This window comes from Streptopelia decaocto (genome assembly GCF_964273445.1).
Source record: "Streptopelia decaocto genome assembly, chromosome: 6".
In the NCBI taxonomy this organism is placed as follows: domain Eukaryota; kingdom Metazoa; phylum Chordata; class Aves; order Columbiformes; family Columbidae; genus Streptopelia; species Streptopelia decaocto.
In genome coordinates this window covers 38,054,006-38,075,322 of record NC_138660.1, presented here as the reverse complement: position 1 = coordinate 38,075,322, position 21,317 = coordinate 38,054,006, and the positions used below count along the sequence as shown (strand labels likewise).

The window sequence follows — 21,317 nt, the reverse complement described above, 5'->3', positions numbered from 1 at the left end:
ATCAGTTAACTACTTCAAAATTACATAGCATTTTATGCTTGACAAATTTTAATACTGATTTGAATGTTTCTGATGTTTTCCATAGACTACGGCAGTGAAAGGTCAGGTCGAATCTAATTACTCATTACAACATTGTTGCTAGGTATTCCCTCCTCTTGGACACAAATCTGAGGCAGAAAATCATCTGATAAAGGCCAAAGAATGAGTCAATAGCAGACTTAAGATTGGAACTCTAAGTTCTTGCTTCCTGATTTCATTCTGAATCAGAAATTGTCTTGTAGCTGCTAAAGGGAAGAAGGAGGTCAGTAACAATTTAGTTACATTTAGGCTTCTCACATTCATTTTCTAAAATCTCACATTCATGCTTTCTGAAATCTATTAGTTTAAAACCACTAAAAGAGTGAGGTTGTCTGATTCAGATTTCTAATGCAAAAATGCAAACTGAAAATTAAATGGAAATATTAATATAAAAATAAAAGCACAGATGGTGGTGCCATTATAAAAAATGAGATTAGAAGGTTAATTCTTAAGCCTGTCTCCTGCTAACTGGACTCAGGAGCCCTGCAGCCCGGCTGGTTGTGCTGGATGATCAGCGGTGCAGCCGGCCCAGTAACAGGTTGCAGGAAGGGACAGCTCTGGTGGAAGCCCCACGTTGACATTCATGGTGTGGAAATCTCACTATTCCTTAAAAATACATGCTTTTAATTCCTGTGCTTTCAAGAAGGAAAAAAACAAAACAAAACAAAACAGTGATGTGACTCAAGTAATTAGTCAAATGGTATTTCTCTGAATTTGCTGTACATGGGTGTGCAGCTCAGGGGATGGCAAAGCCTCACAGGTGTCAGCGTGTCCCTGAGTCCCTCATGCCCCTGCCCTGTGGGTGTCCCTGGGTTCCTTCTGCCTCCCGGGTCCCATCCAGGTGCGGTCCTGAGGTGCCCTCAGAAAATCAGGGACCCTGGCAACGATAGTTGTATCAATATACGCCATGCAATGCTTTTCTGAGCTTCAGTTCCTGATTTCTGTCACGTAAAATTTAAAACAATAAAAAACAAAACGATTTTTTTATAAACCTTGAACAAAAATGAATATTCTTCCTGGTTTTGAAGCACACCTTGGGATTTTCCCTGAAATACAGCCTGACGGATCTGCTGTTCAGCACAGCAGCAAAATAAACCGCCCAGGGAGACCGCACCCCAAACCAACGCTCCCCCGCCGCGGTTTCCACCCCAGCGCCGCTCCCCTCCCGCGGCGCCGCACCGGGCGGACAGCGGGGACTCAGCCCTGCACGCCCCCAGTCCGGCCGCGCCACCGCCCGCCCGCAGGGGGCGGCCGAGAGCGGCGCCACGTGACGCGCGCCGTGGCCACGCCCCGCGGAGGCAGCAGCGCCGCGGCGGGCGGCGGGGGGACAGCGCAGCGCCGGGCCGGCGGCCGCACCACGGCGGGGCCCGGGCCGCGGAGGGCAGCGGGGCAAGATGTCGCGGTCGGTGCTGCAGCCGAGCCAGCAGAAGCTGGCGGAGAAGCTCACCATCCTGAACGACCGGGGCGTCGGCATGCTCACCCGGCTCTACAACATCAAGAAGGTGCGGGGGCCCCGGAGGGGAGGTGGGGGGGAGGAGGAACCGCCCCGGCGCGATCGCCGCGCTGCCGCCCCACCGGGCCCCGGCCGGTCCGGCGCTCCGCCTCACGGCTTGCGGCTCAGCCGGCCGCGCTGCGGCCTAGCTGCGGGGCCCGAGAGGCAGGGCGGGGAGGCGGCGGGAGCTGCGCCGCCGCCGCGGTCAGGCGCTCCGGCCCGGCCCGGCGCTGCGGCGCCTGCGGGCCCGGCGGCGGCGGGGGGTGACGGGGCTTCCCGGGCGGCCATCGCCTCGCTACCTGGCGGGCGGGAGGCCGGTTCTGCGCGGCGCCCGCAGGCCCGGCGCCCCCCGCCGCGGGGCCTAGGCCCGGAGCCGCTCCCGCCCCGCCGTGCGTGAGTCACGGGAGCCGGGAGTGGGCTGCTCGGCACGGGCTTTCCCACGCCGAGTTGCGAAACCCGTCGCTGCCGAAGGGAATGGTTTGGGGTAAAATTAGTAAGTTTTAATTTCGATAAGTTCGAGGCGCGCCGTTGCTTAGCAGCTCCCGGCGGGAGCTGGAGCAGATGCGCGAAGCTGCCGTGGGTGCTGGATCTGGTCCCGCCTTCCCGAAATCCATCCATCGGTGTTTGCCCGGCTGAGGCGGTGCGGGCGGCGGCAGGTCTGGGTATGAAGGAAAGGATGGGTTACACCTCCGTGCTTAGTTCCTTTCTCCTCTGGAGGAAATCCTGGTGCTTTCCGATGTATTAGAGCGTGGTTCATGGCCATCCCCTGCGCCGGGTGTTTCGTGTATTTTTATCAGTTTAATTTTCCTGACCCGCAGTGCATCATCTGAATGTGTGCGGCTGCTCAATCCACTTCTAGTAATGAGTATTAGTTCAGATTTTATTGCTTTCCCTCAAACACAATTACTTCTGAGAAAGGTTTTCCTTGTTTCAAATAAACTGTTAGTTATTCCGTTCAAGCAAGGGGCATCCTTTTGCAGGCCTAGTGTGTTAAAATTTCTGTGCCATTCACATGCTGGGTTCAGTTGGCCTGCGCTGCAGCAGTAGCAGAGGGAGTGTGAGATTTTTAGGTGCTTACTTGATGGCTTTGACTTCCGAACTCAGGTTTTTGTCAGGAGTGCTCCTGCCAAACAGATCTGAGCTAAAGGATGAGTTTTGTCAAATTGTTTTGCTCATATGAGAGGCTTGTATTCCAGGAATAGTAAGGGCTGCTTGGCTATACCAAGGGAAATGTTGATTTTAATTAATATGATGTTTCCAGGAATATAATAATAAAAAAACCCGAAGTATTCAGAAGTCAGTGTTGATCCAAAGCAATGTCAGTAGTCGATGTGCGCTTGAATGTTTGCAAGTCTTTGCTGACATAAATAAAGCATTTAAAATTATTCCAAATTTGTATATTTCCAAAATAGAAGGGAGGTTCATTTTAGTCTGCAGTTTCCTATGTTGGAAAACTGCATCAACTTAATAATTGTAACAATATAATCACACTTCTAACATAAAACAGGAGTTCCCTGTTTATGGGGAAGAGCATTGAAGTGGGGAAGTCATTTGTGTGTGTGCTTGTTATGCTGTGAGAGGAATACACCAGGTGAAAAACAGGCCAAAGGAATTTCTCCTGAGCATAGCCCTGCTTTGGGGCGAAAAGGCAGGAAACAAGACAGGAGAAGTTAAACCTTGTCCTGACATAGAGCTGTGCCTTAACCAGTGTGAGTGTGGACTCTGTTTCCATTACCAGTGCTCTGATTTGGGGCCACTTACTCATGTTAAGCAACCCAGCGCCTACAGACACATTTCTGCTGGCGTGTTTAGATGGCAGAGTCCAGAGCATGTGTGCCAGTAGGGTGGTAGCTTCTGCTGTTACTCGTATTAGTGATGTGAGTGGGTAGGTTCTCAGCAGGGGAGCACTAGAGATGACACCAGTTTTTCCTGCAAATGCCATGAACTGAGTCCAAAATTGTGTAGGTCCTACATACAGAGAGCAGACATGACCAAGCAGCTTGATTATTGTGTGATGTATAGTTTTGCAAATCTGTGTCCATCCCAGATGCAATTCTGTGTACTCATATAGTGATTTGTGATTCAAATAGTTGGTTTTTTAAGCTTCAGTGAGTACCGTTTGTCAGTAGTAACTGGCTAGCTCTGATGGTGAGCCCCAGAAGTCTCGGGACTGATTACTGTGTTTTATTGTGGACCTCTTTTCAGCCCAGCTGCAGCATAGCTGGCTGCCTGGAACGCTTCATTTTTCTTTATTTCTATTTTTTCTTTCTCTTTCGCTCTCTGAAAACAGTAAATGCCAAAACTGCTGTTTAAGATTCTCATAGCTTCCTCCTTTGAAGATGATATCGAAACTCAAGTTACTAGAGATAAGCACACAATATGTGGTATTGCGGTTAAAGGAAATGGTTAAGACTTTTTTTAATAAGAGGAAGTAAGAGGTGAAGTGTTTGTAGCTGCCATACAGATTGCTGTAGATGCTGTCTAGGGAGCAGAGATTTTAAAGGATCAAGAATTCTCTTGACTGTTAGAAAGAAAGCAGGAAAATTTTACTTCCCGAAGAAATACAGTTGTTAAAAGCAGTTAGAAAATTGATAAACACACTTCATCTTCCTATATAAATGTCAGTTTTGATGTCATTGTGCTTATAGCTGTTAATTATTCATAATGTCCTGTTTAGTGACTTTCTGTGGTGTTCTCTTCTGAAATAGTTTAAAATTTGTTGTTTTTAAGGTAGAGTATCCGTATGGTTTTTTTTGTCTCAGAGTGACATGGAAAATATGAAAAGTGGAGTTACTAAGGCCATAGCGTATCATGAGACAAAACTCTCATTTTATCCGTGTGGAGGTGGGGTTTTTTGTTGCTGCTGTTATTTTGGAGGATGACCCTTCGCTTGCTGCTTTCAGCTGGCTTTTGTACTGGGACAAGGATTAATTCTGAACTTGGAAAGCTTACTGTTGTGGTTTCTTTCCTAGTTTGTTCCTTCTACTTTTTAAGAAGTTATCCTCAGTTATCCAGGTTAGCAATTGTATTATTGCTTTCCATGTACCTCTTTTCTTGTTATGTGCCCACATCTAAACCTTCATAAATCAGAGGCGGCAGCACTTTTCATGCCACCCTGGCTCAGGTGAAGCTTGGATTTTGTGGTACCTTTCAGAGCAGGCCAAGTCTGTGTTGGCAAGTTTTGTGTAATGCCGCTGGTACTGACAAGTGTGTTGTTCAAGAGTGGTGGCAGAGAAATCTCGTTATCTGTGGGCCCATCTTTTGTTTGTTTATGAAGCCCTTGGATACTGGGAAGTATTCGTAATAAGAGATTTCATCTTAAAATACATGAAGTGTAGATTTAGCCAGAGCAAATCAACAGAGTGTAATTTTTGAAGAATGGCGAAGCAGGGCTACTGTCAACAGAAATGCTAAGGGTAAAAGTTAAGATTTTGAATTATTTAGAGTATATGTTATTCAAACATGATGATTCTGTTGTTTAGCATTAATTGCTTTGCTAGCAATGTTCTGTTCTTCACACTACAGGTTTTATGTTTGTGTGCAAAATTTTTTCTTAAAATGTCATTAACAAAAAAGTTCTTTTGACTTTCACAACTGATGATTCCATAGCATCTGAAAAATGAGAATGTTAAACCAATTCTTAGATATGAACTGCATAACCAAACTGAAGTAGTAGATAAGGAACAGAATAAATATTTGCAGGGGCTTTAGCTGATTTTATCTTTACCATTCCAAAGTAAAAATGTGGTTCCAGTCCTATTGTGAGCACCACACAGCTTAGTATGAAGCCAGATTTAAAATAATTTAGCAAGTGATTAAATGCCAGTTAGTTCTTTAAGGATACAAAGGCAGAAATATTGGATTTTTATCTGTATTGAGGATGTTACTTGTTAGCCTGTTTAAAGACTGAGTACTTTTTGTTTTGCCTATTATCTTCTACAGCAGGTAAAGTACTTAATACTTTCCAAAGTGCAAGAGGAGGCGTATTCTGTGAGGGAGAGAGGAGGACTGCATCAAGTCTCCTGTAGTAAAACAATGCCAAGTTGACCAGATCAGCCAAGGCTGAATAGAGCTCAAATCTTCCTTCGCCAGTCTTTTACGCTGTTTGTGAGATTGGGGTGAAGAAAAAGATCCCAAAAGTTCCAAAACTGAACTGGAGAGGACTTGACAATGTCTAAATATCGCGGGGGCAGTTGTAAATTGTCTGACTAGAACCGGTTGATAAAGTGTCCTGTTTTGCTCAGGCACTAGGGCAGTGCCTCAGGAAAAAGTAGGAGAGATTTTGGGTGGCAGGCAGAACATGGAGGAGTTTCCAGTCTGCAGACTGCTGAATTTTGAAAGACTGTAGGATTAGATCACCCTTTCGACACTGAGCTCACTGTTGGGGTGCAGAGCTTTGAACTGAGAGGAAAAGCTCACAAATAAAATCTAGTTTTGAGTTGTAAGGTTGATATTGGAAAGAACAGATAATGTCTTGAGACTGTCAGGAAGTGGCTTAGGGTGGGGTGGTATTGCTTCCAGGGATTGATAGATATCAGCAGTTCTGTAAAGGTTAAGATGATAGTTTATGTTTGTCTATTTGTGTCTGTGGTCTTGGAGGAATGACTCAGAATACTGTCCTGCTGATAGGAGGAGGAGGAAGAAGCCCCGAACAAACTCACAGGCAGTGCTGGAAATAAAAAACAAATAAATAAATTCATTTGCTCAGGAAGCAAACACAAACTGATGATACCATGTCACATTATTTTTTTAAACTCAGAAAAGCAACTTATTTTGTAAATATACAATAAGACTTTCTAATGCAATATAAAAATATCCTATGATGTCTTTTAAAATATACAGAAAGCCAGGTGGATTTATCCTTTTGCATCAAGTGTAGATGCCCAGAATTGCCTTGCATTGTTCCTTTGTTTACAAAATGAATTACGTGCCCTTCCATTTACTGTTCGTTTGTCCTGCCGTGTGTTGACACAAAACCAAATGTAGTTTTAGTTGGAAGAGATTTTTAAGATTGTGTGCCTCTGCATACAGAGATGCAGCTAAAAAGTCTTTAAGAGTTCCTGTTCTAGATTCAGAATAGACTGGACATTTCTGTTGCCTTGCTTTCCTTTATTAAGATGTTACTTTATAAATCACAGTTCGAGAAAGTTTTGTGGCAGTGCAAATTCTCTTTGTTTGTTGTGGGGGGTTTTTTAGATTTGTGTTTGGTTTGGTTTTGGTTTGTTGTTTTGTGTTTTGTTTTGTTTGTTTGTTTTCTTTGGGTTTCACCTGCCCTGTATTTGGTTGCTAGAACCAAGTGCTTACTCAAACAAGTGTTACCAAGCATATTTCTTTCGTGGACGAGCTGACAGGTCACTCTAGTATGAACAACTTGGTGGATATTTTACACTTAGACCTTAGCAAGGCTGCTGATGTGACCTCATCTGATTGTTCTCGCAAACAATCTAAGGAAGTACAGTCTGGATGAAATCGTAACGATGAAAGCAGATGGATAACTGTATTAGGGAACAGTTACGAAGGTCTCATTGTCAGACTGTGGTTCAGCAGGGTCTTCTTGGGCTGTGTCTTAACCTCTGGTTCCAATCACTCTTTATATTAATAACCTAAATGATGACTATGGTGTGCTTAATAAATTTGTGGCTAGGAAACTGGGAGAAGCAATGGAAGTAATGAAGAACCTAACTGGACTTCAGTTTGAGCTTAACAAATTGTAGGTATGGCCTAACGAACTTGGAAGTGGCTGAGAAAGTATGATTGTGCTTAGTGAAATTTAAAATGGTAATGAAAAGTAATGCGATAGCAAGTCTGCGGAAAATAGCCAGGAAAAATTAGGCACCTGCCAGCAGAAATGTGAGCCAGCTAAGTTTTGCTGCAAAAAAATCAGGGATGACATGAGGTTCTATAAATGTGTAAGCAAGATAGAAAGAAAATAATCCTTTTGGTCTGGATGGCATGCTTTCAGACTCATCTGAAATGTATCTGATTTGACACACTTTTCAAGAAAGATGTGGACAAAATGGAGAAAGTCCAGAGTAGAATAAGAAGACCACTGATGCAGGAAATTTCACCCATTAAGAAAATGGGAAGAATTTTTTTAAAGTAAATTAATAAGAGATACAGATTTTTAAGTATTTAGAACTGCTGTGGAGAGAAGGGGAATAGTTTGTGCAGTTCAGTATGGCCACAGAGATGAAAAAGTGATGCGTTAAATTGTAGAGAGAAAAGTTCAGTTTAGATCTTAGAACTTTCTAATTAAAAAGATTGTTAAATATTGGAAAATACTGTGAGAACGGTTTTGAATGTAGCCTGTTGGAGACCTGTAAGTAAAGATTTAGAAGATGTCTCCCAGGAGCAACAGAGATACAGTTCATCTTGCTTTGGAACAGGAAGGTCATTTCTAGCCTTTTCTTCTCATTTCACATGAGTTTACGTTGTAGTGGTATAATAATTTTGAGCCATATTTTGGATATGTTCAAGGCCTTTAGAGACTGTCCAGGAATTAGTACACTGGAGACTTTCTTCTGATTCCGGATCCTGGTTAAGTCATGGGAACAATACAGTTCTGGTTGAATCCACTAGCCTAGTTTATGTATCAAAATACATGTTTACCTTTTGTACAAGTATCATTTATGTAACTGTAAACATCAATAATGTAATTTAGCTGGTACAAGATTACCCAAGTGATACCGTTGTAGGACGGTTAAGCTATCAAAAGTATTTAAACTGTAATAATTTGTCCATGTGTGACCAGCTAATTCTTGCATCTGCTTGCTTTGCTGTTAAGAGGGACAAAGCTTCATTCACAAAGCTTGTCTGGAGTCAGCCTGTTTAATAATAATCTTAGGCTTCCATAAAACCTAAAATACAGCAAAGCGGTTGTAGTAGGCTTCATCAGAGATATTAAGGCAGATATAGTATGAACTGTTTCCTCACGTATTCACCCTTCAAAGAAGCTCTTTATTGACTATTCACCTCTCTCCTTCTCAGTTTTGCATTTTTGAAATTAGAGCTTGTCAGATGGTAATCTCATTATTTTAAATGCATGACAGAAAGAATAAATAATGTGTTTTATCCTACAGAAGTCTAGAGTTAATGATGAACCTATCTCTTTTAATGTTTCTTTGCCATGTATTATTTAGTATAATTTATAGGATGCATAGCTGCAAACCAGGCATTCAAACTTACAGATACATTTTAGGGTGAAGTCTTCAATGCCAGCAGCTATTCCAAGGGAAGCAGAACAGTTTTAGTGTGCATGCCTTTCTTGCATGTCAAGGGAGTGTGCTGTAGTAAACCTTAAATGGTACATACAAGAGCTGTTCCCATTTTTTTAATGTGAGAAATCTTAGTGTACTTCCATTTACTAATGAAAGTTACTGACTCAGGGGATGGCATATTTTTTGCTGTTATTGAAATTCCTTCAGTTTGCTGGTTATATTCATAGAGGTTTTTTTAGTGCATGTTCATTTGTAAATGACAGATTATTTCAGTAATTGTTGCAAAATATGACTTACTTTATGATCATCTGCTGATGTAGGTTTGGGGACTGAACATAGGAAATTCTTGATTTAAATGGCCCTGTTTCTCCTTTATTGGGAAACAGCCCTGCTAATCATTTGAAATAGGTTGGGCTTAGCAGCAGCAACAACAACAAAAAGTGTTTCTGTAATACAGTAACATATTTGGACTTTTAAAAATCATCCTACACCATGTAACTCAGGTAATACTTCCCAATATTGTTACTCAAGGACACCTGGCAGGTTTATGTAAAAGGCAGGAGTGAAGTTTAGGAGTTCTAAATGCGAGTTTGCACCCTGTTCACTGTGCCATGGCACTGACTTTTGGCAAGGATTTTACCTGAACATAAACTTCCCTTTTTTCATGTCCCATCAGTTGGATATATGTAACAAATTTGTTGATTTTGTTGTTGTTTGTTTGGTGGTTTGCGTTTTGTTTTGTTCTCCAACATCCTCTGCCCTCAAGTAGGAAGTAGAATGTTGGGGTTTGATTTTTGTGGTGATAGCTGTAACTGCACTGGGGCAAAAGGGCTCTTGGCCATATCTCTTAACATTGGTGTATGCTGCACCAAGGGCAGTTGTACCAGATTCTATGTTCTTTAGAGGCCCCTTATTTTAAATGTAGACCTTAAGGAGGTTTTTATTGTTGGTTGTTTTCTTGTTGGCCACTTCTGAATGATTATGACCTAAAAAGTGAAACTATGTAGTATTCTTCAGTTTCAAAATGAAAATAGTATAGAAGAGCCTCATAGCATCAAGTGAAGAATAGAGTCTGTATTTTGTTTCGTAATAATAATGACCTAGCTATCTAGATTATTAGGTTAGGTAGGAAATCACTGCGTTAATTCAAAACGTATGGCATCATGTACATGTAGTCCAATCTCTGAAGTTTGGCCTATACATGTGATAGCAAATGAGAATTCTGAATAATGAATCTCTTAGCTATAGAAGTCATATTCTTGTTAAGAGTTGGATGCATGGAATGAGATCAGGAAAATATGTTCACTTAGTTAACTGAGAAGTGGAAGCTTACCACAACGTGGACCATTCTAAACTGCTGTGGAAAATGCTGTGTAACTTGGTAGAAATCCAGTGCCTGAGCTTTTTTTTTTTTTTTTTTTTTTTAGGTTACTTGGATTAGTCTCTGATGGTAGCTTTGCATCATCTTGTTCAGCATAACTGCTTGGCAACTGTTTAGTAATGTACAAAGGGATTTAGAGATGACTGCTGGGAGATTCTTTCAGTATAGTATTTCGGGGCCAAAGCAGCTGGAATCCTATAGCTTCTCAGAGCTGTATTCCATGAATGCTGCTCTAGTAAGAACATTTTAAATTCAGATTTCTTTTTAATGCTCAAAAAACATAGCCATTCTGTTTTTCCTTAAAAAAAATAAATGAAGAAAGGTTATTGCAGCCCACTTAGGGGAGAAAGTGACATCTGAGGCTGACTGAGAAAGAGCTATTTCTCAAAATTCTATCTGAATGCTAGAGATATGTATATGGCAAAGTGATATTTTTATGTTGTACCACCATGTTCCTGCCTATTACATTGCTGACAAGGGGTTTTATATTGACTAATACAATGATTAAAAGCAAAAGCTGCTTTTCTTATCTATATTCTAAGGCCATTGCCCTCAATGCCTTTGTTCTTTCTGCAGTGCAAAATTGTGGCTATGTGTCTTACCACTTGTGTGAAAGTGCTGGGATTGGGGTTCGTATCTTCATTCTTTTATGCTTCCTAGACTAAATTGTAGTGAGCTTGAGCTTCATAGGTCTATTTGCCATTTTAGGGGAGGCTTAGCTTATGTAGACTGTTTTACCTGAATGCAGGCAACAGCATGGATGAAAACTGTGTTGATGCAACAACAGATAGTAACCAAATAATATCAGTTCTTAGAAAGGAGCTGCGGGATGTGGGAGAGGAAAGGAAAAGGCATTAACCGCCTTGTTCTGTGGTGTCTGACCTCATCAGTCCACATACATAGGCTGGTCCAACTTGTTAGAAGCTGGAATTTTGAAATGTATGGAGGAGACATTTAACCTTTTGTATCTTGCAGCAATTTCCTTTCTTATCGATGGATCCATCTTGTGTGGTTTATTAGTAGGAAGAATTAAAGTTGCTTTAAGTGCACTGTTAGTAAACAAACAATTGGAAGGAGCAAGGCTTTCTTGCATACTCAGATCTATTGAGGGGATTGCCAGTTAGACCGAGGATAATATTAATCATCTTTGGGATTAGAGTTCCTGAAGCTACATGAGGGTGTGCATGGTAGTGTTTTCAGACATGTGTTTCCATGTAAGTGATCTGGGGGGGGGGGCTTGGGTAGAACATAATTTTTACTAACCGTTTTGGAGAGCTGATTTACACAAGGAAAAACATCTGTTGCTACGAAAAACAAGGAGTGTAATGTGGAAGTAGTGTTTGAATTCAAACCGAAAAATTTAGGAAGTGAACAGTGGCGGATTTCTTGTCTCCTGTATAAGAGCAACCATATTGGAATTTAACAGGCCACAAATATGTGTTGTCTATGAAGCTGTTTTCCGAGTTTGCGATCCTTCTTTTAGTAGAGAAAATTATATAACTTGTGGCAAGGACAGCAAATTGAAATAATCTGACAAATCCGTGACATCTGGTTAAAGACTTCATAAATTTGAAGCTTGCATCATTTAATTTTTGGACACCTATTTACAGTATAATTTTTACTTTTGAAATTGTATAAAGACTTTAAAGTGTGTTCACAATAGATCTTCTGTGGCACATGTTTGCTGCTGGAAGAATATTGAAGCAACTATTTAATATCTAAGTGATACTGAGGATGTTGCTGCATTTATTTTCACTGTAAATTCCTCTTGTAGTATTATAGATATGATATTTTAATAAAATTAAGTATTTTTGTGGAAAAATTAGCAAATGTGAGAGTGTTGGTGTTAGGGTAGTACATTAGCATACATCATGATGGTCATGTACTACTGGTAGGAGTTTTAGAAACTTAAAATAATGACTCTTTTTTTTTTTTTTTTTCTTGGCTACCGTTTCTTTTTCAGGTATGTAAAACTTCACTGAGTTTCTCTCCTTTTTTCCCCTGTAGTTGCATGTGATGTTTGTTAACTCCTTTTTTTCCTCTCCCTATCTAAACTTAGTTTGGAAATACTATTAGAAGTTACATGTCTCTCTATATATGCAGCACTTTGCACAATAGTGAAATCCTAATGAGTATGCGTAAAGTTGTGTTTGACTACTAGAATAATCGCCATCCAGTAGAAAGTATGCTGCCTATAGTAACAGATGGTCATAATGTTCTCTTGGATGTAGGTAATAGTGTGTTAGTTCACTTAAATGTAACGTGTTTTAGAATTTAAGAGTAATATGTTTATATGTAATTTTTCTCTCTTTTTATTACACTGCTTTCCCAGCAAGGACAAGTTTGGAAGGTTTGCAAAGCTTTTCACCTTCCCTTTGCCCGCTTGCCCGCTTTCAGAATCGGTCTCATACTCCATGACTTCTGTCTCTGCAGTCCACAACTCGGTCATAGAAATCAATGTGGAGAAGTTTTTAAATGAGCTGTCATTTGAGTTCACTATGTTGCGTAGAAACGCCTAGCATGTGATTTAGTTTTGCATGAGACACGAAACTCCTTTGCAAATCCCTATGAGGACTGTAAAACTAAATAAATATTTGAGAGAAAATACAATTTGAGCACAAATTTTGTCATGTAAGTAACCCTGCTTTTAGTGTGTTGCTCTAAACTAAATGGTGTAGCATGGCTCACTAGTCAGAGTAGCGGAGGAGGAGTCGTGTGTCTGACAGCATGCTCTGGAGCTGGCAAAAGTAGGTGCTTCGTCAGTCCTTTATCCACAGAAGCTGTTTTGAGATGTCTACATAAGATATTTAAATAGAGACCTAACACTTAGTTGCGACCTCTCTGCAAATTAAAATTTAATGAAATTTCTTGATTGCTGCTTTTAAAGCACAGCCTATGCTGTTATAGGAGTAAAGAAAAGGGACAAAACTTGAGTTCTTAATCTAGGGAAGTAGGATACTTCACGCAAGTACTGGTGGTTTTATTGTGGCATGGAAAATTGTCTTGCAGTTAAGTTTGAAGAAAAATTAAATGCAGGTTGGTGGTGGGGCTTTTAGTTTTGTTTAATAAAGGATAGTTTAATCAACTAATGTGCTCAGCACTGTCCTCCACAGATGATTACATGATTGAATTTTCTAACAGTTTATTAACTTCAGATGATACAACACTACCTCAAACCAGGAATAGCATTAAAAAGAAACCATTCTTTTTCCTCCTTCTTTTAGGATTGAGTTTTTTCCCTCACTGCTGTTCTGCACTAACTGCTTTGATACTTCCATGCATCTTTTTCAGTAGAAGAGCATCTCTGTACTGTTTCCCATTGCATATTTCAGCTGTGACAGTCCCTGCACTTTGCCTTTCATTTTATCACCTGCTCACTAAAAACAAACAAACAAACAAACAATCTTTCTATAAAATTGTGTCGTCAGATTTGCAACTATCGCTTAGCTTTAGACGGATGATTGTATGTTTACTTCATTTTTTATTGTATTTTTTTATAGGCATGCGGTGACCCCAAAGCCAAACCATCCTATCTTATTGACAAAAACCTGGAATCTGCTGTCAAATTCATAGTCAGGAAGTTTCCAGCAGTAGAAACACGCAACAACAATGTAAGTAACTAAATGGCTAAATAAGTATTTTTCTTAATACCCTTCAGCACTTGTTGCTCAAATCCGTAAAGTTCTGTATGTTCTTGTAAAGCATCTGATGCTGACAGTTACGATTGGAATATAGTTGTTAATTCAAGTGTCTGACAGGGTACTCTAGAAAGAATTATCTCCAAAGAGAGAATATTGTACTGTAATTCTGGATTGGTTTTGTTAGGGTAGGATACTTGCTGGTTTTCTTTTTCTCTCTTTTGTTCAGTTTCAAAGAATTGCCAATGGGAAACGATTGTTGAAAAAATCATGCCTTACTTTGATAACAGAAATTCTTGTGACCAGGCTGATTGGAGAAGATGGAAGTTGCGTAACTATTTCTGATGAGACCGAACCAGCAGTTGGTTAAAAGGCACCTGACTGTAAAGCAGGCGAGTGTGTTTGTACTTTACAGGTGCCTGTACCTTCCAGGTGGCCTTACCAATGGGGTCAATCCCTGTGGAAATAAAAAATGTTTTAGTACATAAGGAGAAACCTTGTGAAATACAAAAATACATAAATATGTTTCCTCTTCAGATACAGTGACTTCAGTTGTAGTAGCAAATTATTTTTCATCCTTCTGAGTGATCCAGCATTGCTGAATTTGACTTTGTAGCCTTTTAGAGATAATTAAGATTATTAGATTACAGGTAGGCTTTTTGGCAGGTGATGGACACTTGTTTCTCTTTTTCAATTTGAAAGTCAAGGGAGAGATTTTTGTTTTACCTGCTTATATTTCTTTCCAAAGGTAGAAAATGGAGGTAGGTGTTGGGTTTGCATGTTCCCTGCATGCAACTACTTGCATGTGTGCTTGAGAGGTTTAGGCTTGCTTTAAGCATTCAGGTTTCTGCAGAATGGTGGTGGTAACATTAGTGGTAATAATTAGTTTACAGTGCCTTCTAGAATCCTTATGTGATGTCTCCAGTAAGACCAATGAAAGAAAATTAGAAAAAACTTTCCCCTGTGGAGGAAACTATTTCAGTAATGATGCTTCCTCATGTTAAAATTTGGTCGTGTTTTGTAGTGTTTAGTATTGCTCATCTTTGTATTGAATTTGATTGTGGTAGTAACAAATATGACAAATTCTTTATCAAAGTTATGTAACAACAGTAAACCTGTTAAACCATGTTTGGTCAATGCTTCATTTTTCTCTAAATTTCAGTGGCAGATCTACTGTTAAAAGTGATAGATTCTGTATATAGAATTTATTTAATGCAGTTGCATGTACGCTTGATATGTCTTCCGGTTGTTGACTATGAATTTGGAGCTTAACTAATGATAGATCTTTAAGGATACTGTGAGATTTATGGAAAGAGATCAAAGCTAACTTGATATGTTTTGACAATCACAGTTTCTAAAGTGGGACACGCTCATAATGTTTTGTCATTGCCTTGTGTTTATTTATCATGAGCCAGGCCGGACTGTGTTTATTAAGCACAGTTATCAAAAGCCCTACCACCTCCATGTATGAGCAGTTTAAAGTAGGGATTTGGAGTCGTAGCAGTAGGCAGCTGGGGTTTCCCTCCCTGCGGTTAGAGCTGACGGCAGTTTGCTTGTCTTCATTGTTTACAGAAGTTTTCTTCTGAAGTGGTGTATCTCCCAAAACAAACCTTTACCCATAGCAGGTACCTAATGAGACAAAAGCCACGTGATGTGCAAAGAACGTTCTGGTTTGATGTAAGGTGGTTTTTTTTTAATTTTTGTAAACTTTAGCTTCAAAAAGGCATAACCATGTAGGTCCTGGTCAGCAATATGGCCTTGTCAGCCTCTGGCCACCAACCAGCTCACCATGTACTGGGAGTGTCCACCAGTGAGTTCCTCCAGTAGGGAAGTGGGTGGTCAGAGATTTGGAAGAGCAAGAAGCTTCTTGGAACAAGGACACATCAGTTAATGAAATGTTACAAAGGATTCTTGCAGGGGAAATAGTGGAGAAGTCATAACCTGTACTTCCTCCTTGCAGTGAAAATCCAGGACAGCCTTTCGGGGGGCGCTGTGGATTTTGTGTGTTCAACTGCAGCAGCTGCTGTAGCTTAGCACTGTGCAGTTATTACAGTAGCACCTGTTGACATGTCAGTAGGTGATGTTGCTGAAGAAGCTTACATTTGGTGAGAGAAGCAGCAGTGCTTGCTTTTGAGTTTTGTTTTTTTTTAACCTATTGTTAGCTGCTAGTTTGTTTTTCTCGGGTGCCATCATTTACAGTGCTCTGTATCTCAGAGGTGAACAACATGTTTTATTGAAGAGTATGAGCAGTCTCTGCTGTAATCAGAAAGGTGTCTGATCTTGAAAAGCCTGCACTTTTAGAACTTTTGAAACAAGTGATTCTGTTAGGTTTACTATTGATAGCTTTTACATCTTTATTCACAAAAATGCAGCTCCTGGTTTTGTTTTTCCTTCAGTGTTTGGCATGCTGAGTCAGTCAGACTAGAGCGATGTCTGACAACCGCCGATTTTCAATATTGTAGCAAGAGTGAAAGTTTATGAACAGTTCAAACAAAAATTAAATGCCCGATGAATCCTTGCTGGCCAGGCTGAAAAACAAAATGAGTAGTTCATCTTCCAAGTATCGATTATAGATAATTCTGGACCTTCTCAGTTCATAACTCACTCTCTTCTGTCATCCGAGGGCAGTCACTGTGATCTCTTACACTTGCCTTTTCTTCTCCAGTCACCATTGTGAGACATATAACCTTGAAAATGTGCAGTTTAAAGACTGAGCTCTTAGATCAACCGTTAATTATGTTGGTCAGCAATGTAGTGTTGCTTAATAGTGTACACAGCACCTGCAAAGGAGGGAATATATGTAAACAAAAAATGTGATGGATTGACCAAATGAGAAACAAACATTTTAGACTTCTATTTGAAAAGGAAACTATATAATAATAAAAAGTGTATATCTTCTGTGTTTTGGAAACCTTAGTATTTGTATTTGTTTTAAACTGACTAAAGCTATGCTTTGAAAAACCCTTCTGAATTGGAGAGGGCTTCCAAAAAGCCTTTTAGCACCATCATTCTCAGTCAGAACAGTGATCTGATTGTGCTAGTGTTGACTCAGGGTAACATATATTTTCACCAAATTTCTTGCCTAGTTTCAGACGAAACATTCTGAATTAAGGGATGCAGAAGCAGCCTGATTTTTCTGAAGGTTTTTTTGGACCTCATCCTCTTACAAGGTGCACAGGCAAGGTTCTCACCACAGAGAAATCAAATGAGAATATACTGAACTCCAAAAAAATAGTAGGACCTAAATATTACTCTTTTCTCAGTCAATGCTAATATTTAATGCCATTGTAAAACCAGAATAAAATATTTCATTATGGGGAACTGGAGGTGCCAGGAGAAAAGATGTAGATTTTTCTGTAGATTGTGGAGAGGATCTGAAAAGTCTGCTGCCCGTGCAGGTAAAGCTCTGTGTCCCTGTGTGATGAAGTTGGCTCCTCTCTGCTTTCCAAAACACCACATATGGGAGGTAGTGAGAATATCTGCCTTCTTTCTTGAGCATATGTTTTTCTTTTACTCAGATTGCTCCTGAGCAATTTCTCTGTAGAAAAACTTCCCCTATTTTTAAATGTCTACCAGGGAAGCTGAGGCTTAGTCATTGCTTAGCAGTAAGCAGAACAGTGAAACATTACTCAGAAGTTGGTAAGTGTATGGTTGGTGGGAGAAACATCCATGTTTTCCACATATTGCTAGTCTTTATTTTTTAGTAGCTGTCTTCCAAGTATTGTTTATATCAATTCCATTGTGTTTTGTATTGACTACACATTTAATTTCTTAGGAGATAATATTTTGGAGGTTATTTCCCTGATTAAATTGTAATAATTTTTTGCATTATTATATCAGCAGGAATGGAAACAAGATCATATGAGAGTAGGGTGCAAGCAGTGTGAGCATTTCCAGCGCTGCTTGGATGAGGATCTGTAGATATGAATTAGTTCACTCCACATTGTATTTAATTCTACTTCATGGCTGCGATGGCTTTTTCCTTTTAGATGCCAGTGTGTATGTTTGCTCGGCTTACTGTGGCTTTCACAGTTTCACTTCATCGTGAGCTGGTTGCATAGCAAATTAGCTGGATGGTGGGAGGGGTGGTGTGGGCACAGCATGGCTGGACCTCCTTGGCCAGAGCTTATTAGAAGACATTAATGCATGCTTTTGTTAAGCGCTTTCTTCTATAATTATTGATATATGCACTTTATAACCAATCCTGAATTTTAAGTTGTGATAGGTACTTGCAATAATTAGACATTTTCAAAATACTTCACAAAATACAAATAAGAATTTGCTTTCTGAAGGGGTACTACTGTGCCAAAAGCAAAATGTCTTGTTTCCAATCAAGCTTTTAATATTGTGTTTTGCACAGTGCTAGTGAAGATAATTTAGAAATTCTCTTCTGAGGTAAAATCCAGGTCTCAGCCATGCTGCCTTATGTACTGGTAACTCTTTTTCTCTAAAAATCTTTTGAGGAAACAATAAGGTAATAAACACCTATGGCAGCTGATTTCTTAAGATTAACTTAAGGAACGTAACTTAACTCATGAAATTCAGTAAACCTTTTTCCCCAGCTTTCTGGAGTTCTAGACCTCTTGTCTGGGAGACTCAATTTTTCATACACCTTATTGCTTAGTTAAGCAATAAAAACCCAGCTCCCTGTATTTCAGCAGAAAACTAACTGGGTTCCTGGCCATGAAGACTAAAATCTTTTTGAGGTAAGAGGATGCTGTGCTTTGCTTGCACAGCTGCCTGCTCAGCTCTGCTTGCCATTGCTCAAGGAACTTACAGTGCTGAAGGGACTGCCAGTGAGATTGGTTTTCCAGAACTCACTGAGGCAGTAATTTAGTTTATTTAGTATTTAGTAATTTAGTTACCCTGCATGAGTAAGCCACATGACAAGTAACTAGTCTCTGATCAGCTTTCTACGAGCACTTAAGGGTTTTTTTTAGTGCTTGAGAATGGGATATACTAATGATAGTTTATTTCAGAAGAAACTGCAAAATATCTGCAACAAATAACAATTTTATTTAAATTGTTACTAAAAATCATTCAAAATGGAAATTGCTGTGCTGGTGCCTTGCTCTGATACAACCATACCTACTAGTTTGTGCACAGTAGCATGTCTGCTGTTTTCAGTTGTTACCTGCATAAGACTGACTTCGCAGCTTAAGATAACTTATGCTATAATGTAATCAGACAATAGCACATAAATTTTTACAGCCTAACAGTCATTTGAAAGTAAGCATTTTTAATATTTCTATAGCAATTCCAAAAGGAACATGAAATCTTGGATTGTCTTTAAAACGTTTCACCAAACAGAACTGTCATAATGTAATTTATCTTTTCTCAAAATCATAGTACCATCAGCTGCGATGCTTATACTCATGGCTTAACCCTTGGTTGTGCATGAATTTGAGATGGAGTAACATCCAACTACAATTTCATTTTTGTTATTATTTGTAGTAAATCATTGTATTATACTGCTGTAAGTCAAATCAGCCCGTGAGTCACTTGCTAAGGTAAACCAAACTAGTCATGTGCTCACTCTTATTACTTAATAGCATATGCAATACCTGCAGAGGGGTGAGTGTGTGTCATACTTAACGTGTTTGCTTTGTTCATTAAAACCGAAATCCTCTTTAAATATGATGATTGACAACTTCAGAGCTTGGCAATTTAAAACAAACAGAGAAAAAAAACCAACCTCAAAACAAAAAGAGAAGGAAGAACCTCCACTTGTTAATACCTAAACCATACTTTAGTTACACACTGTTAACGAAGTGGCATGTCAAAATTAGTTTTCATGCATGTTAAATGAATAGTTCTTTCATGATCTCATGACACTAATGTAGGTATGCAAGCAGCTAGAGACTTATGTCCAAAACATTTTGTCTATAGAACAGCACAAGCTTTTAGTCTGTAAATTGTTGCCCCAGAGGTGTCAAGACCTGTGTTGAAGGCTCGGGTGATGTGGTAATATATAGTGAGTTTAATGTAGGAATTACTGTATGAATTTATGTGAAAGAAAGTGAGAGAATGGGGAAACTGTTCTTATGACTGACAGGAGGGTCAGTTTTTAAAGAGAAGCCTCACTGCTCCAAAAGTGTATTGTCTGCCAGTGTTAATAATCTGGTCAGCCCTATGGGATGGTAACAGCTGTTGAGGGGCATGGGTGGCCATTTCCTTTTCAAAAGGGTAAACTTAGTGCTGGAAACTTAGAAACAAACAAAAAATAGATCTTGCAGTAGAAATACATTAGTTAGTAAACATGTCCATTGCATCTTTTTATATGCAGCATGTCATTTCAGAGGCTGTTAGAAATTGGAAATAAGAAAACCAAGGACACATCCATCATTCTACAGTCAGTTTACAGAATTCAGAACTGGTTTTCTTCATTTGATTAGTTCTTTCTCTCTCTCCTCACCGTTCTGCTATGGATTTTGTAGACACGGAACTTTGTTCACATAAATTGAGTTTTTAAAATCTTCATCTAAAGACTCTACAGGTGCCAAGTGTAGTGAGTATAATAAATGACAGTAAGAATACTGACAGTGGTTATTTACCCCTATCCTCAGAATTTTAACAGTCAGAATTTGTAATACACTTTTGGGGGCTTATATTGCATCTAGTAAGATTAAATTGATGGTGTTTTCTCTGAGGATATTGTAATATCTGTTGTGTTGGTTTGTGGAAAACAAATACAAGTGTTAAATGATGATGCTTGCAGGAAAAATATCACACTGACAGAAGGAGAAAATTCCCCTGCCTGCTGTCTGTTCCTGGATCATGAAATAAGACATTTATTTGCATGCTATTGCTACCAGTGAAACAAATACGATGAAATAGAGAACTACAGTTATCCTCTGGTTTTCCGCACATAAATCTCCCCGAATGCCTCTTCTGGTGTCTCGTATTTTTTCCTGTGCCTTCAAGTTAAATTTGTATTTATTCATACTGTTAAAAAGGTAGTGTCTGTGTCATTTTTCTCTTGTCTCTGAGCATTGTGTTCATGTAAGCTTCTGGTGAGGCTCTCCTGCACTTTCTGGTTTGTGTCTCATTTCCTTTAATGTACTTTCTCTGTGTACATCATCAGTTGTGTAAAGATTTTTGAGGGTTTAATATGAGGAAGGAAAGGCACAAGACTACTTGGTAAAGGTCAGTTCCTTCTCTTGTAGATCACATACTTGACAAAGTGTCAGCTTCACTCTCTGGAATTTAGAATCCTAATTTATAAATAATATTCAAATGTGTTTGGAGATGTAGTATTTTTTAGTAGACAAAATAAATTACTTTGGAATTTATTTTTTTTAATCTTTCAATATTATGCTAAAATTTGTGCAGCTTTTCATATGTCTTAAATTCAACTCACTTTGTTCAGCCAAAATACTGTTGTTCTCTGGTATAATCTGTACTTCAAGTTCTTTAAGAATAAATAAAACACGTCTAACCAATCAACAAGGCATGGTTAGCTATAGTGAAAATAATCTTTTGATGCGAGTAATATTTTAAGAGTTATTTCT

The 21,317-nt window shown here is 39.5% G+C and overlaps 1 protein-coding gene across 2 annotated transcripts in view; it reads left to right on the top strand.

The window, feature by feature from the left end:
* The first annotated feature begins 1,394 nt into the window (after nucleotides 1-1,394).
* The window catches only part of NCKAP1 (NCK associated protein 1), a 62,647-nt gene continuing 42,724 nt past the window's right edge, over nucleotides 1,395-21,317 (top strand). For both annotated transcript variants that reach the window (XM_082056783.1, XM_082056782.1), the window contains exons 1-2: nucleotides 1,395-1,580; nucleotides 13,669-13,779. In XM_082056783.1, the coding sequence (XP_081912909.1) occupies nucleotides 1,473-1,580; nucleotides 13,669-13,779 (219 nt within the window). In that variant the 5' untranslated portion in view covers nucleotides 1,395-1,472. The remainder of the gene's footprint in view (nucleotides 1,581-13,668; nucleotides 13,780-21,317) is intronic.